The sequence below is a fragment of the Magallana gigas genome, chromosome 7 (genome assembly GCF_963853765.1).
Source record: "Magallana gigas chromosome 7, xbMagGiga1.1, whole genome shotgun sequence".
In the NCBI taxonomy this organism is placed as follows: domain Eukaryota; kingdom Metazoa; phylum Mollusca; class Bivalvia; order Ostreida; family Ostreidae; genus Magallana; species Magallana gigas.
The window spans coordinates 37,590,257-37,606,486 of NC_088859.1; the positions used below are offsets into that span (position 1 = coordinate 37,590,257).

The 16,230-nt window shown below is 34.8% G+C and overlaps 1 protein-coding gene across 1 annotated transcript; it reads left to right on the top strand.

The window, feature by feature from the left end:
- Window positions 1-11,108: 11,108 nt before the first annotated feature.
- Window positions 11,109-13,897, top strand: LOC105331552 (lysine-specific demethylase 4C-like; the record flags this gene model as incomplete). Its single annotated transcript, NM_001305320.1, is given in 8 exon segments — window positions 11,109-11,316; window positions 11,717-11,796; window positions 11,940-12,104; window positions 12,496-12,687; window positions 12,932-13,108; window positions 13,304-13,417; window positions 13,534-13,626; window positions 13,781-13,897. Coding segments are annotated over 8 exon segments (1,146 nt in total), but the record flags the coding sequence as incomplete, so codon positions are not given.
- Between the last annotated feature and the right edge of the window lie 2,333 nt (window positions 13,898-16,230).

Here is a 16,230-nt window from a genome sequence, read left to right on the forward strand (position 1 = left end):
CGCATTTAAAATCTTTTGATACCATTGTTAAGCATTTCGTGCTTTGCATATTATCATTGATTTTAAATTATAAGGGGACTTCCCGAACAATTTGGTTATCAAATGTGGGTCCCCTAAGTGTGTCTGGCCTACTTGGTTAAAGAACAATGACTCGCAAACATGTATGTTCAAAAAATGCGTCGGGTATTCACACAAGTGATAAGTTCAGAACACCAGGGCATTTTAAATTATTCCCCATTGTACAAGTTAAGTATGAGAACATCATTACCAATATACATGTAATTCCATCAGGCTATTTTTTTTATTAGTTGCTTTTTAAGACTACCCCCCCCCCCCAAAATCGGGTCGTTAGATAAAAAAAAAACCACACACTCACATTTTCACACGAATTTAAAGATGCGATACCTCTTTTAAAGCTTGTTAAAATCTCATTTTCTCATATTTTAATCATGCCAATCTTTTCAAATGAATGATATGATAGTTTGGCCAAATCGATTCACCTAATTCACAAACATTATTTTCTTCAAATTTCTTGAAAATTTGGGTCGGTCAGTCTGGAAAAACAACGAATAAAAATGGCCTCATTGGCTTTATTTTGTTAAAGTCTATATACAACAAAGAAAAAAATAGGCCAATTGTGAATGCTGAAGAGTAAAGGGGTAAGTAGAAACCAAATGTAGAAATACCAATCGTGCATATTTTGAATTCGGCATTAAAAATGTTTTCACAAGATAAAGATTAACAAGTATGTCAAAGTCTTAAGTCCTTTAAAATATAGCCATGACATGATGTTAAAGTTAGCAGGACTCGGTCGATATATAACACACCCCTTTTTATGAAAAAAAAATAATATAGTGCATTATTTTTTACAAAGAAACTTCTCTCGGTTTTAGTATATAACAAGTCCTTTATGCAGATTTTCGTGATGGTTGGAATATTAATATGAATGTAAAAAAAAAGTTGTCTATGAAATTTTTAACACAATAAAAAAAAAGTTTTCAAAGTTCAGTGCCCCCCCCCCAAAAAAAATGTAGTTGTAAATAGCTATAATATTGCAGTAGCGTCGGAAGCAACTTGAAAAGGGGGCTAGACTTGGTATGTTAACGTCTAACTTTGCAAATAAAGTAAGGAGGGGCTAAGCCCCCCCCCCCCGCCCCGCGGTTCCGACCGCTTTGAATTGAGTACATGTATTTTTAATAAGTGAGTGGATAATGAGTGGATTCAAACTGGACACATTATTATAAATAAATATTTTTATCAGGTGTCATATGTGTCACCTTGTCATCAACTGTGTTTTATCCTCAATCTGTACAATGTTGAAAATTCCATTCGATGCACATAGTTCCCTTTTGGGATGTTGATATACTTTCCCAGAAGAGATAAGATTTTTTAAAACAAATTCTGTGCCCTTTTGGACATAAAATGGTTATAACAAAATAAACTAAAAAATAATAAGAAATAAATATGCAACAAAAACATTGAAAAAAAACATAGAAAAGGAGAATGTTGCTAAATGATAGTTTACATTTATATAAAAGATGTATAATTCATGCTATAATTACAGTCTCAGTTGAGTGAGTGGTGTTTTTTATCAATAAAGGTTCAAATTATTGAAAATACATGTACAGATTTTGATTCTTAAAATTTTGAATTTTTGTAAAGGACAATAACTTCAATTTTTAACAAGAGAGATGAAATAGTTAACTTATATGTATATCTTTTTCGATCAAAGGTGTTGACTTCTGATAATTAATTCATAATCCTAGTTTTGTGTAAATCAAGTTCACCTATAAACTTAGCTTGCTGATATTTTTCTTGTACTGGACCAGTTTTGGCTTAAATGTACGGTACGTCTTCCTACTCTTCGTGTTTATCATTTTTTTTTTATTTTATGCATAAAGTTTAAAAACATACATGGCTACGATGTTCCTTTTTGATTATGTTTTTTGGATATGTTATATTAAAATTCATTCTCTTCAAAATTCATTATTACGACAACTTCTTAAAACACTCATTATTCGCTGATTTATACACTGGGCCAATAGTCGGCTTCGTGATGAAAACATAGATGAGTTGAGTATTTTATTTCTTTCATTTATTGACATATTAACAACTACTGTATAATTAAACAAGAGGCCCACAGGCCTCAATGGTCACATGAGTCCCATAGCCTGACCTTAGTATATATGTCATACGACCAACCAACCAACGCCCCCCCCCCCCCCGGGGCCAGACCAAAATTCTGCTCTCGAGAACATTTTAAATTAAAATAATAGAAGACTGTCTTATTTATTAACTCTCTTTTGCATCCACTCTTCATTCAATGTCAGAATATTTACACCCCCTTCATAGACTGAACTCTTGCCCAAAAGCTTAACTTTGTCAGTTTCATTCTAACTTCAAAATGTGTATTAATCTTTTATTCACATTCAACAGCAGAAGAAAGTCTGAGAAATAAAGAAGGTATAAATATATAATCATTATACTATAATAAATTTTTTAGACTATGAGGCGCCGTTTTAATATTTTAGAGGTATTTTCTGATATCAAATAAATGTTTGATATCAATAATTCGAATTATTGATATCAGAAAATAATTCTTGATATCAAAAAATATGTTTTGTGATCAGAAAATATTTTTTTGATATCACAAATTCGAATTCTTGATATCAAAAAATTATTTTCTGATATCACAAAATAAATTTTTTGATATCAAGAATTAAAGTTAATTTTTTTGTATATCAAAAAATGATTTTCTTGATATCAAAAAATCATTTGTATTTTCTGATATCAGAAAATCGATTTTTTTTTTAAATATCGGAATATAAGACCTACATCAAATTACTATCAACCTAATGAATGCTCCCTGTGATGCAACTTTTGTAATTTGTAAAAAATTGTGTTTCAAACCTGTAGATGCCTGTTTAGAATAATAATGTATGCCAAATTTTAAACCTGATTTCATTTTGGCAAGTTTGTCTACATATACAATGATTAGCACTGCTTTCTTTGCGATTCACTTTGAATATTTAATGGAATTCCTTAAAAACTGATGGTGTCACATAATATAAAGGAACTATACTGGCGTACAGTTAGCGCTTTCAATATATTAGACCAGAATATTATTGTCAAAAACACTTAATAAATTTTTACATTAAATAAATATTCAAATAAAAAACAACAAATATTAAAATGCAAATCGGATTCTGTAGTTCAGCAATTTAATTTTGGGTCAAGGGAGTATTTATTAAATATGTGAAATTAATACGCCATTTTATTTGAATTTCTGATATCAGAAAATTTCATTCTTGATATCAAAAAACCAGTTTGAATTTCTGATATCAAAAAATCATTTTCTGATATAAAAAAAATCGAATGTCTGATATCAGAAAATTATTTCTTTGATATCACAAAAATCGATTTTTTTTAAATATAAAAAAATGGATCGTATTTTTTTATATCAAGAATTCGAATTTCTGATATCAGAAAATGATTTTTTGATATCAGAAATTCGAATTCTTGATATCAAAAAATCATTTTCTGATATCAGAAAATACCTCAAAAATATTAAAACGGCGCCCCATGTTTGACCTTGTTACAATTATTCTATATTCATTCACATGGGGCAAGATTGTCGGATAGTTCAGTAGTACTTTATTATTTGTTCCCGGATTCAAAATTGATTATAATAAATTTGTAATCTTGTGTATTTCAGTGTATTGCAAAAGAAATGATTTTCACTAAAACCCCCTGTTTTAACCATGTTACAGTACTGAATATTTAAATATAAGCTCGCCATCAAAGAATAAAGAACTGCACTGTCCGAAGTATAACTAAAGATCAACTTGCAGAGCTAGCAATACTTTGATTTTCTTTGCTTCACTTTATGCAGAATTTTCGTATCCATCCGCGATGTCTTGTTTGAGAGTTTGTAAATCATGGCCCTGATTTTCAAAGTTATTTACTTTTGGGAACCAAATATGTCATTATAGATTATTTTTTATAGAAAATTACACCGAAATTCTCAATTTAATTTGAATAAAGCAAGCCTATTTATTGTCGCGGTAGGATGTAATAATCTATATGTTGTTTGGTCGTAAAATGGTTCAAATGGCACGTACCTGCGTTTATAATAGGAAATATTTGAAAATATTTATATAGCATCGTTATCATTTGGTAATGTATACTCATATGGCTTCTTTTCATTTTCTATTAGGTTTAGATTTCTTATCATTGATTAAATATTGTCCACCATTACCTCAATTAGGCGACGAGAGTCGGGGTTTTGTGTTTGTATCGTCATTGTATCACTTGTATGTGCCGATTTAATGAAAGTTAAGGTATTGACACCATGTTTATGGAAATTTATCGGCATGTATTTGGGTGAATTAAGCATGTGGAGATTTTAATAATGAAAATTATCAACATAGCAACCTACATGTTGAAATGAAGTTAGATCGTCTGGGACATGTCTGCTTGTTTCCGCCATGTTGTATACAGAAACATTTGACTTCCTGTTGTCTATCAGCACTCGATATGCTGTTTATTATTGGTCATGATAAGAGTATAATAGCAAGTTACACGCTGTATTCTAGGGAGTTAAACATTCCAGCGTTTGAAATGAAAGTCGCATCCTAATATACAGTGTCAAGAAACGTCCTTGACATATGACGGCACTACTTTTTGTGGCTACTGTGTTTATATTTGATTGGCTTTGAATAGCTTTTGTCGTTTATTAATAATGTACATGTAAATCAGTAAAAGACCAAATAATTTTGATTAAAGATAACTGATACCTTAGAATTACCCCATCATATATAATTTTGTGAATGGTATATTATTGTTAAGTGATGATGCCAGGAAGGAGGGTGGTGTTAATCAAATGAACACCCTTTAGAATCTAAATTTCAACAGTTAATAGTGAAACGTTCTTTTTTGTGCAGGCATTTAAGGAAAGAAAATGGAGTCCTCGAGTGGCGGTAATAGCATACCCAAAATCATGGTGTTCAGACCAACCATGGAAGAGTTCAAGAATTTCTCAAAATATGTTGAATACATGGAATCGTGTGGAGCTCATAAGGCTGGTGTTGCGAAGGTTTGTTAAGTTTTTGAAACCTCCTGATTAAGTTTTAAAGAGAAGCCTCTTTGTAACTTTTTAAGAGTTGATAATCTAGAATGAATGCTTGTTGTAGATAATACCCCCACCAGAATGGACCCCAAGAAGAGGAGGATATGATGATGTTGACATCACTATTCCGGCACCCATTACTCAAGTTGTCACTGGTTGTCAGGGACTCTATCAACAATTTAATGTACAAAAAAAGTCCATCCATTGCAAGGATTTTGAAAAGTTGGCAAACAGTGATAGGTACTTAAACATTATTTTCTTTGTTTTGTCAGCAAATGATTTGTGACATTGATAAAGAATAATTTTTGTTACCATGGCATATGGATAAAGTCAAATAAGAAAAAAGGTTTTATAGTTAAGCTTTTATTTAAATGAATATGCATTGGATAATGTTAAGAAGTAAAGACTATTTCAGAGCTTTAATGTCAAACAGCATTTGTTTAGTGTTTAAGATATTGAATGTCAGAGGATGCCTTTTCTCATGGAATTACTGAGTTGAACATCTATTTATGTATGGAGGATATTAATTTTGTCAAATATTTGCTGTATTTGTTTAGTAAAGAATGTTGGAATTGCAGATGCCATGTATATATTTTATTATATAGGTATCGAACACCCAGGCATTTTGATTATGAAGAATTGGAACGGAAGTACTGGAAAAATATCACATTTGTGAATCCTATTTATGGAGCAGATATTTCTGGGTCTTTATATGACGTGGACCAAGACTATTGGAACATCAACCGATTAGGTACCATATTGGATTATGTTAACGGGGATTATGGAATTAAGATAGAGGGAGTCAACACAGCGTATTTGTATTTTGGGATGTGGAAAACAACATTTCCCTGGCACACTGAAGATATGGACCTCTACAGCATTAATTATGTCCATTTTGGAGCTCCCAAATCATGGTATGCCATACCTCCAGAGCATGGAAGAAGACTTGAACGACTAGCACAAGGTGTGTATAAATAGTCTCTTAACATATTGGAGAATTTCTTTATAATTCATTTCGTAAAACTTGATGAATCAATTTTCTTTGCAGGATTTTTCCCCAGCAGTTTTCAATCGTGCCCAGCTTTTCTTCGACACAAAATGACATTAATATCACCGGCGATTTTGAAACAATATTCTATCCCATTTAACAAGGTATGTGTCTCATTTAACACCAAATTCAGAAAGAGGAGAAAGATATTGTAAGATCAGTGGACTTGAAACTTATAGTACTATGTATCAAAAATTTCAATGTGCCCAAAATTAAATTACCGATTACTGGTAACTCTTTAAAAATTCACAGATTACACAGGAGGCTGGAGAGTTCATGATAACATTTCCTTACGGCTACCATGCAGGGTATAACCATGGATTCAATTGTGCAGAGTCCACAAACTTTGCAACAAGAAGATGGATTGAATATGGAAAGAGATGTTTGCAGGTAGGCCTATAATTTATAATTTATAAGAGCTAAATATGCATTATTGTTTTGAAATTCATTGAAAATTTAAATCAAGTGTAAAGATACACATTGGAATTTGTTCTTTCAAAATCAGCGGGTAAAAACTCTTTAGTACAAAAAGTTATCTGGAGCTCTGTTTAACTAATCCTAAATCTTTGTAAATTACTTCAGTGACAAATTTTTTTTACTGTATCTCTTTTTCACAATAGTGTACCTGCAGAAAAGACGGAGTAAAGATCAGTATGGATTGTTTTGTGAAAAGATTTCAGCCTGATCGATATGATCTATGGAAAATTGGGAAAGATGTAGCTCCGCATCCAGAGGATGACCAGTCTAAACTTTATAAACACAGGTATGCACTTATGGAAGCTTCATTAATTCAAATGTATTTAATTATTAATAATAAGCATCTTTTGGAAATTTTCATGTTACAAGCTAGAAATTGCATAAGTTAATGTATTTGATGCAATTTTTTGGGTAGTACAGTGTTTAACATTGTATTTCAGTTTGATTATATTTAACTTATGCTTGAAGACAACATCAGTTTTTTTCTGTTTTTGAATGATTGAATGTCAATGAATGATGATTTAAGAATAATGATTATTCTTACCTTGATCTAGGGATGCTGGTGGTGAGAAAGCAATAGAAGCCAACAACTCTGGCACAGTACAGACAAAAAGACATCCTATTTCAAGGAAGGCAGATCGCTCCCCAAAGAAAAACAAAGGAAAAGTTGGCAAGAATTCAAAAGGAAAGAAAACAGAAGATGATAAAAGTACGGATGGGTCTGATGATGATTCAGAAAAAGACGACAAGTTTGGAGGTTCAACAGAGGAGGAGTGTTCTGATGACGAAAGACAGAAGTCTGATGATGCAGATAGTAAACAAAAAATTGATATGTACCTCAAAGATGTGTCTAAGAAAAAAGAAACACCTAAAAAGAATGGGCCACCTTCTTTCCAAGCTGCTTTTGAATCTTTGGTGGCTTCCCGTTCAGGAGCACTTGCTCTGCGGCCAGGGAGTGTGGTTGAAGAAATGCCGCCTAAAAAACAAAAACCTAAAAAGAGGAAACCTGCTGAAGGAACAGCTGTAGCAAACACGCAGGTCAAACAGGAAGGAGTTCCAGGGAAACATGAAAGGAATCTCGAACCTTCCCAGAATTCCAGTGATCTGTCCATTGACAATTCAGACAGTTATTCCTCAACCTCAGTTAAGATCGAGAAAAACTTGCAAGGATCCACAGAAATTGACACTGTAAAACAATTGATACCAAAAAAGAGATCAAGAAAAGAAAATCCTAAAAATAGCTCATATTCTTTTCTCCCACTTACCCAGACAAATATGACTTCTCAACAAGTAAGTCAGTCTGACTTCAATCGCCTTAACTTTCTTCAGCCAACCATACAGTGGATTAAACAGCAACAGATGCTGCAGAATAGTACAAAAGGAAAACATTATGCTGAGTCACCATTCAATCAAATTTCAGGTGTATCTTTTGGTGACTTGTTGAGCTCAACAGCTAACCAACCAAGTCGAGACAGTCATTATGTGAAACAAGAAATCAGGGTATCATCTGATGCACAGAGTAGTGCAAGTGTGTCCAAATCAATAACAGTTGTCTCTCCTACTTCAGTACAGGGAGCAGCTGATTACATCAAAACAGTGAGGGTGAAAGCTACCCCTTCTGCTACAGTAACAAGCGGGGTAAAACATGAAGGAACCCAGGCTCTGGATCTGTCATTCTCCTCTTCAACAAGTTCAGAATCAGTGAATTGTGATAAGAAAACTTTGCTTGAAAACTCTGCTGTTTCAGAGACAAGTGACCATAGAAATCTTGACCCGAAACCACCGGATATAATGAATGCACCGCCAATGAAATTAACTGGATCACAACAGAGTTTGTTCTCCAGCATGTCTGAAGCATTTAAAGTAGCCAACAGCATGTTAGCTTGTAAACCTGAACCGTCACATACAGCATCAAATTCACCCCGCTCTTTGCTCAGTCCAGGAAGACAGAGAGTCGGAGCATCCACAGGATTGGCTGAACCAGTGTCACATGGTGGAGGCACTCTGGGCTCTCCCCCTTTGCAGAATATTGCCAGTGCTTCAACAACCTGTATTGGATCATCAGCCTCATCATCTTCCTTATTTACAAATCTACCCATCTCTTCACATTCCCCTCAGAGACCACCACAGGCACACATGATTCGCCCATCTAACCCTAATCCTAGGCTACAGCAGTTCAATCCCTCTGTTCCATCAACAACACAATCAAATCTACTCTTGCAAGCCCTTGGCAGTCAACAAAATCTGACCTCACAACAACAGCAGACTTTTTTAGTGAATATACCTGTGATGCATTCTGGTACTACTACTGGCAGCAGCAGTACCTGCATAACCCCTACTTCCATCACTACTAATGCATCACAGGTGAAACAAAATATCGTTCTTACCAATGGGGTTCTTCTTAACAATGTGAAATCTTCAGCTTCCTCTGGCACAGCTGTTTCAAGTAAACCTACAGTCAGCCAGTTACTAAAGGCCACTAGGGGATTGACAAACTCTGAATCCAAGTCTCCCTCTCCAAAACTGGTGAATTCCAGTAACACTACTAAGTATGTCCCAATGAAGTCACCTTCAGGAACCATCAGCTTGGTTCCAGTGGTGTCTCAGGCTGGAGGAAATGCAATATTGTTACAGAATCAGTCGGCTGCAAATGTCATACAAATTGCTTCTACAACAAGTGGTCTGACAGGCAATATCATTGTACAGCCAAACACAGTGCAGAAAGTGAACAATCGGCTTGTACAACAGACTGTTACAACTCCACTAAGGATAGCTGTTTCACCACAAGCTGGACCAAATTCCTCACTTTGTATTATTTCTCAAACAATGCCAGTTGGCGCAAGAAGCCAGCAAAATACATTTGCTATGGCTGGAAAACCTCAAGCAAATGTGGTTGCATCTGCGCCAGTTATAGGGCAGAAAACTGCAGCTGTTCCACAGTTTGGTGGAAGGCCACAATTTCCAGGAACAACTCAATTTCTGTTACAAGGTGTTACTCAGATTCATCCCTCTCCCACTGCCTTTCAGGTTGACCCGAAGACTCCACTTTTCCAAACCATTGTGACCTCTACAGATGTGACAGCTACCCAATCTTGTACCCAAGCGGGGACTGTTCAAACCCAACCAGTAACCACTGTCAATCTGAACACAGCTCACATCACAGAGACAGCAAACTTGGGGCAGATAAAGAAAATGAATGGAGTTCCTGCCAGCAATGGATTCAGCAGTGATGTGGACCAGACCTATGGTGCTATAGTGAGTCCAAATAAAGTGCTCCAGTTGGTACCCCAGCCTATTGTGCCAATATCACAAGTGTCAACAGTCACTTCACTCACTACCACTACATCATCCATAGCAAAACACAGACTAGCCACTGATATTAGCCAAGAAAAAATTCCCATGCAAGTTTCCAGGAGAGATAGTGATTCTGGTGACATAAACTTGGAGAGCAAAGTGAAAGCAGGACTTCTCTCTCCAAGTTCTAATCAGTCTTTGTACAGAATGTCCAGTCCAGGATCTGATGACAAAACATTAGTGCAAGTGTCTAGCTACAGTGCTTTCTCAGGAAATCATCCCAATAAAAAATCACCAAATAAGCCTGATAACTCTAGCAATGTTGGTGAGATGTCATTAAACAAGGTAAGTCACTGAGACTTTTTTAACTAATTTTGAATTTTTTTTTCATTTGATACTCAAAAATCTTCTCAAATTACTAAAACTGGTAATGATAGCTCATTTGTAATCATGATACTGTTGTCAACTGTTAAAATTTTACAATTTAAATTTAAGTAACCTCTTTCTGATTCGATAGGCAGCAAAAAAGAAATCCAATGCAGCAGTATCCCCACGATCTCAAGGCACTGAGGGTGGAAAGTCAGTGAAAAGGAAACATCAAGATGAGAACAAAATTCCCAAAGCAAAATGTGATAGCAAAGATTCTGAAAATTCGTCCAAAAATACCAGTAAAGATTCTCATAAAGAACATGGTGGAAAGAAAAAGAAAAGAAATAGTAGTGGGAATGATATCAGGAAAGGTAAGTGTACATCTGATAAATCAGAGCAGGAAATTTAAAGGTTTGATGTGTGGAGGCTTTGAACTTGCTCATATACATGCATACTGTTTTATTTTTCAGACAATTTTGAGATTACAGCAGTGCCTGAACGAATAATGACAGATGACTGGACAGAACCAGTGAGAGGACTGTGGCAACATTTATTGCTAGACTTTAGTGCTGAGCAAGACTTCAATGTTAAAATTAGTCAGAAGTTGCCACATTGTTCCATCTGTGCTTTGTTTAAACCATTGCAGGTAAGTTTTGGGATTGCCTCTTTATAATTTTGTTTGTTCAAAGATAATGATATACATGCATGCCTCTTTTACTTTCTAAGAGTGTCAACACCTCACATCTGCATTTGTTCTTACTCTAGGTAAATGTCCTTCAACATATGTTTCAGATTTTACTGGACAAACATGAAGACAGTCCTACGCGACATAAAAAAGGAAAGAAGTCAACGCCAGAGAAGACGCTGCCGATGATCCCAGAGGTGTGCTTTGCCTGTAGTGAAGATAACCCCAACCCAGCCAGACTTCAGGCCCATCTCGATGAGGATGGACTCAGTCATCTGTTGGTGTGCGAGGACTGTAAAGTTTGTGTACACGCAAGTAAGTACATTTAAATTCATTGTAAAAAGTCAAGAATTATGCTTATATCTGACTCTGAGATGTCTCTGTAGGTTGTCATATATGGTGTATTTTAGCTGCTAGTCTGTAGCTCCCAGTCTGAAAAAATTCTGATGGACGACGTGTTAAAAAGTTGCAATTTATTGTGCACAAAAACTTGCGCTACTTTTGGAATAATTAATCACATTTCTGAACACATCCTTTACAAATATTCAGTTCCCATTTATTGGACATTTTACCACAGAATCAGATATTGGCTCTTTACTTGGCTCTAATATTCTTTTAAACACCATCACCAACCCCATAAAGTGAAATGTTGTCGTTTGTTTACATATAAATATGTGACTCTTGATCAATGCAGACTTCTGAAATATTGTTGTAGGTTGCTATGGTGTGTTAGAAATACCTCAAAACAAGAAGACATGGAGATGCACTAGGTGTGTCCGTCAGCAGATAGCAGCTGTGAGTCAAATCTTCTCTCACTCCATTCCTTAATGAGTATTCAAATTTCAACTATTAAAACTATTTAATTTCCAAAGGTCCCTAGTTTGTACTGATCATTTACCAATTGTACATGTATAAACCATGTGTATGTGTATTTACAGGAGTGCTGTTTGTGCTGTATGAGGGGAGGGGCCCTTAAACCCACCAGTAATGGCAAGTGGGCACATGTTGTGTGTGCTCTCACCATCACCGAGGTCAAATTTGAAAACATACTCAAAAGGGAGCCAATTAACATTGACGAAATAATTAGCAACAGAGTGAAATTAGTGAGTAGCAGATGATTGATAAAAGAGTTTGTAATGACAAGATATTGCCAAAGTAATATATTTAGTAAACTTAAAAGTATGGTCACCTTTATTAAAATAACATTTTTAATGTCTGATACATGTATTATATTATTACCACAAAGATATTTGTTTTTGTGTGCAAGTTTAGTTTGTTTCATGTTCATAAAGAAAATTTAACTTTTCTAAGTGCATGTACTCATCTCCTTATCATGTATTTTATTTTTTTTGAATTTACTCTGTTCTTAATTTGATTATTTTAATAAATCCATTAAATGGCATTAAGTGTTTTTTTCTAATATATTGAAAATAAACCCTGCATAAAGTGATAGGTAACATACTCTTGAAAATCATAACTTCCTTGTACTTTCAGAAATGCTACTACTGTAACCCCCTTCACAACAGTGACAAGACAACAGGGGTGAGTGTGCTTTGTTCTGTGGGGAAGTGCACCTCCTCTTTCCATGTGACCTGTGCCTATGCTGCTGGGGTGCTTTTTGAGACCAGTGATTGGCCCTTCCCAGTCTATACAACCTGCAATAAACATGGGGCCCACAGGGAAAAGGTATTTTTAGCAGTGCTTGATTTAATTTATTACTTGATATGGCATAAGATTGAATATATTTATGTTTTGTGCTAATTTAAAGATTACTTTTCTTTTTAAAGGTGTAGACATGAAATAAAAAGGGAAAAATGTTTCTTTATGCATGTAGTGATTATTTCTTTGAAAATGAGGAATTAAAGTCCCTATGTAATTTCTTGATTTTAATTGAGGAATTGATGAAAAAAGTTTATTTTACATGTTTCAGGCTTTTGCCAAGGAACGTGAAATGTCGAATCTGAAAGTTGGGGATAAAGTGTATGCCAAACACAAAAACACAAGATATTACAAAGCCACTGTTGTGAAAATTGAAAGACAAATTTTCTGTCTGTTGGATTTCGATGATGGTTCTTTCAGTGACGACACTTTTCCTGAGGATATTGTGGTATGTTTTATAACTGTGCATGTTTTCCTCAATTGTCCATCTTGAGATATGAGAGTTGCATTTACAATGTATACATGTAGGTACCTCACTCGAAGGTTACAGATTAATAATAAAGTAAACAATGAAAATGTTTATTTCAAGTAAAATCTAATGAATTTGTAAGTATTACTGTTAGTATCATCCTTTTGAATTTAGGGATACTCTTCATCCACCCTTCCATTAGTGGGGGCCCCAGTGGAAGTCAAATGGACTGATGGAGAGTTGTACGGAGCGAAATTCAAAGGCACAAACATTGTGGTCGTGCATTTTGTAAGTTGAACTTTTTACTCTAAATATGTGTAAATTCAATTTCAACCACTTTGATTTATACCTTATTTCAAAATTGAATGTAAATTAAATTTCCTACTGACAAATTGGCATTACAGGTCCAGTTTGAAGATGGAGTGGAAAGAGACTTTAAGAGACATGAAATATGGACTTTAGAAGAGGAGCTACCAAAACATGTCAGATCAAGACTGGTGAGTGATGGCACAGAAATTAAAAACTAGCTTATGAATCATGATATACCCTAATGATATCCCAAGCAATATTTAATGAATATGTTAGGAAAGAAGCCTACATGAGTCAAATGTTGAATTTGTTTTCTGAATGTAGTGGATTTTTTCCTTTCAGTCTGTGGCTACGGAGAGAAAGTACAGTCTTCTCTATGATGAGGAGATAAAAGCTGAAGTAGGCGATCACCACACAAGGAACAAGCCCAAAGTCTCCTACTCCAAACTTAATGGCTGAAGCAACACGAGTTGCTGTATTATCTGTGATTTTTGAACAGTTGACTTGCAATGTATGCCTCAAGCATACACATAGGCTATGAATTTATTTGTGGATTTTAAATCTTCTCTTCAGTGTCATTATTATGAATCACACATTGTGTGTATCTGTGTTGAAAAAAATTGAATATGTTATACAGCGTAAATTAATGAAATTGTTTGGATTTAAGACTAATGCAGTTGCATTATTGTTACACTTATTTCGCTCTCTGGCTGTAAACTGTGTGTTGAACTGTCTGCGTTGAGGAACTGATGCCCCTTGGTGGTAATATCGACACTGAACTTTGAGGTGAAGAAGGCAGCAATTATTTATTGGTGTATAAAACAATTGACAGTATTTATTGTACTGTGTTTTATATGGCGTTTTTAATTTTAGTTGTTTGAAATAGTGTACTGATTATGATGCACTCCGTTCATGGCTTAATTTTGTGTACATGTATATCTTTCACAGTTGAAATCTATGTAATCTTTCAGAGGAGTTGTACTTTGTACATTTTAAGATTTTATGTGAGAAATTGTACTGTAATTTTATTTATGGAATAAACATGCAACAGTTGTCAAATTTGTGTTTTATTTTTACTACGGTATATGGGTTGTTCGAAAATTATTGAGACAACACAAATATTTTCCTCTCCAAGTGACAAATATTGGTGAAAATTTGCATAAACATTGAAGAAACCTACTGGGGTACTTAATTCCGGGATTCAACCGTTTTTTATCAAATAGCGAGAACAAAAAATCGTGAATGTCGAATTTTTATTATAGTTTCTTGTAATAAACATATATCCGAAAAATAAAAGCGAGATTTTAAAATTCGCGAGATGTGCTTCTCTCGATTTTACGCGGATATTAGTTCTTCGCATTTAATTAGGAATCCACAGTATTCCTGCCCCATGTATATTCCGAATACACAGTTAGCGTCTGTTTTCAGGGGTATACTTCTGACTGGGTTTACTCTCTGTGTCCACTCTGGGTTTACTCTGGGTCCACTCTAGTAAACCCAGAGTAAACCCAGGGTTTACTGTTACGGGTCTGATCGGTACTGTATGTGTTAGTGGACCAACAATTAGGAAAGGAAATCAAATTGTGGTATATATGTTCATTTTGCTATTTATTGTGACAAACTTGTGTGCAAATTTCAGTAGTGTTTGAGTTGAAATCGAGTTGAATACAGAGATGGCACAATAATATTTACCAAGCAATACAAATCTGACCAAGGCAGTGCAGCAAGTATACATAAATTTGGGAAACACGAAAGAAGACCTTTACAGGCCAAGCTTAATCAAGAACTATACAATATAAATAAAATACATGGTTACTATCTTGAAATATAAGCTTTATTTGGGCAAGGGTCAGAAAACGTGACAGATGGCGAGGCCCAAATATCGCTTATATTTCAAGTCAGTTATCAAAACATGTATTTTGTTTATCTTGCAACATAATATCACATTTTGCACTTTAAATGAGCTTTTTCAACAAATTTTGCTGCATGTCTGCAGTTGAAACCATGACGCTATGGTGTAAACGAAGCAAAAAAGATGACGTCACAATGCATTTGGACGTCAATTAAATGCACAAGGCTTTATTGAGGCATTGACAGAATATAGCTTTGGTTTATCGGGTAACCTTTATTTGGTCAATGCAAGGGGTAGTTGCAGGATTAAAAGGAATCAAGAGCTTCATTTTATCATACTTAGAATTTAAAGGTTGAAATCATTCAAAAATACCCGTATGGTTCATTTTAATTTATAAATGCATGGTATATATTTAAAAAATATGAAGAGACCACACTGATAGGAAATAACAGCAGTGGTCAGACAGCCTTTAGCTCAATAAACAAGCCAGTGTGGTATCATTTAGTCAGAGTAAAAAACAATATGTGCAAATATACTTCAGCAATTTTGAGTGGTCATGCATAGAGGGATACTATTTTAAAAGCCCTTCTCGGACACTACTTTGGAATCATTTTTATTCAGTGGGGTCAAATCCGTGGGTGGCCAAAAATTTCCCGGTTCGTGGGGACATAATTTCATTGGTTGCAAGTTCTATTACGTAAATAAACATTTAACACACGCTGGTATATACATTTGTGGGGGAATAGTGTTTGTGTCTTTTGTGAGCAAGAGTAACCCACAAAAGCCATGAACACTGGTCCCCCAAAGACAATGATGATTCTACTGTATTTCACTGTAACTCTAGTCTTGCAGTAACACCAGGCTGTGCATGCTATACCATTCATTATTTCTGGGCAGAGTAAAACCATAAGACTTGAATACACAAACTGAAGAAGATGAA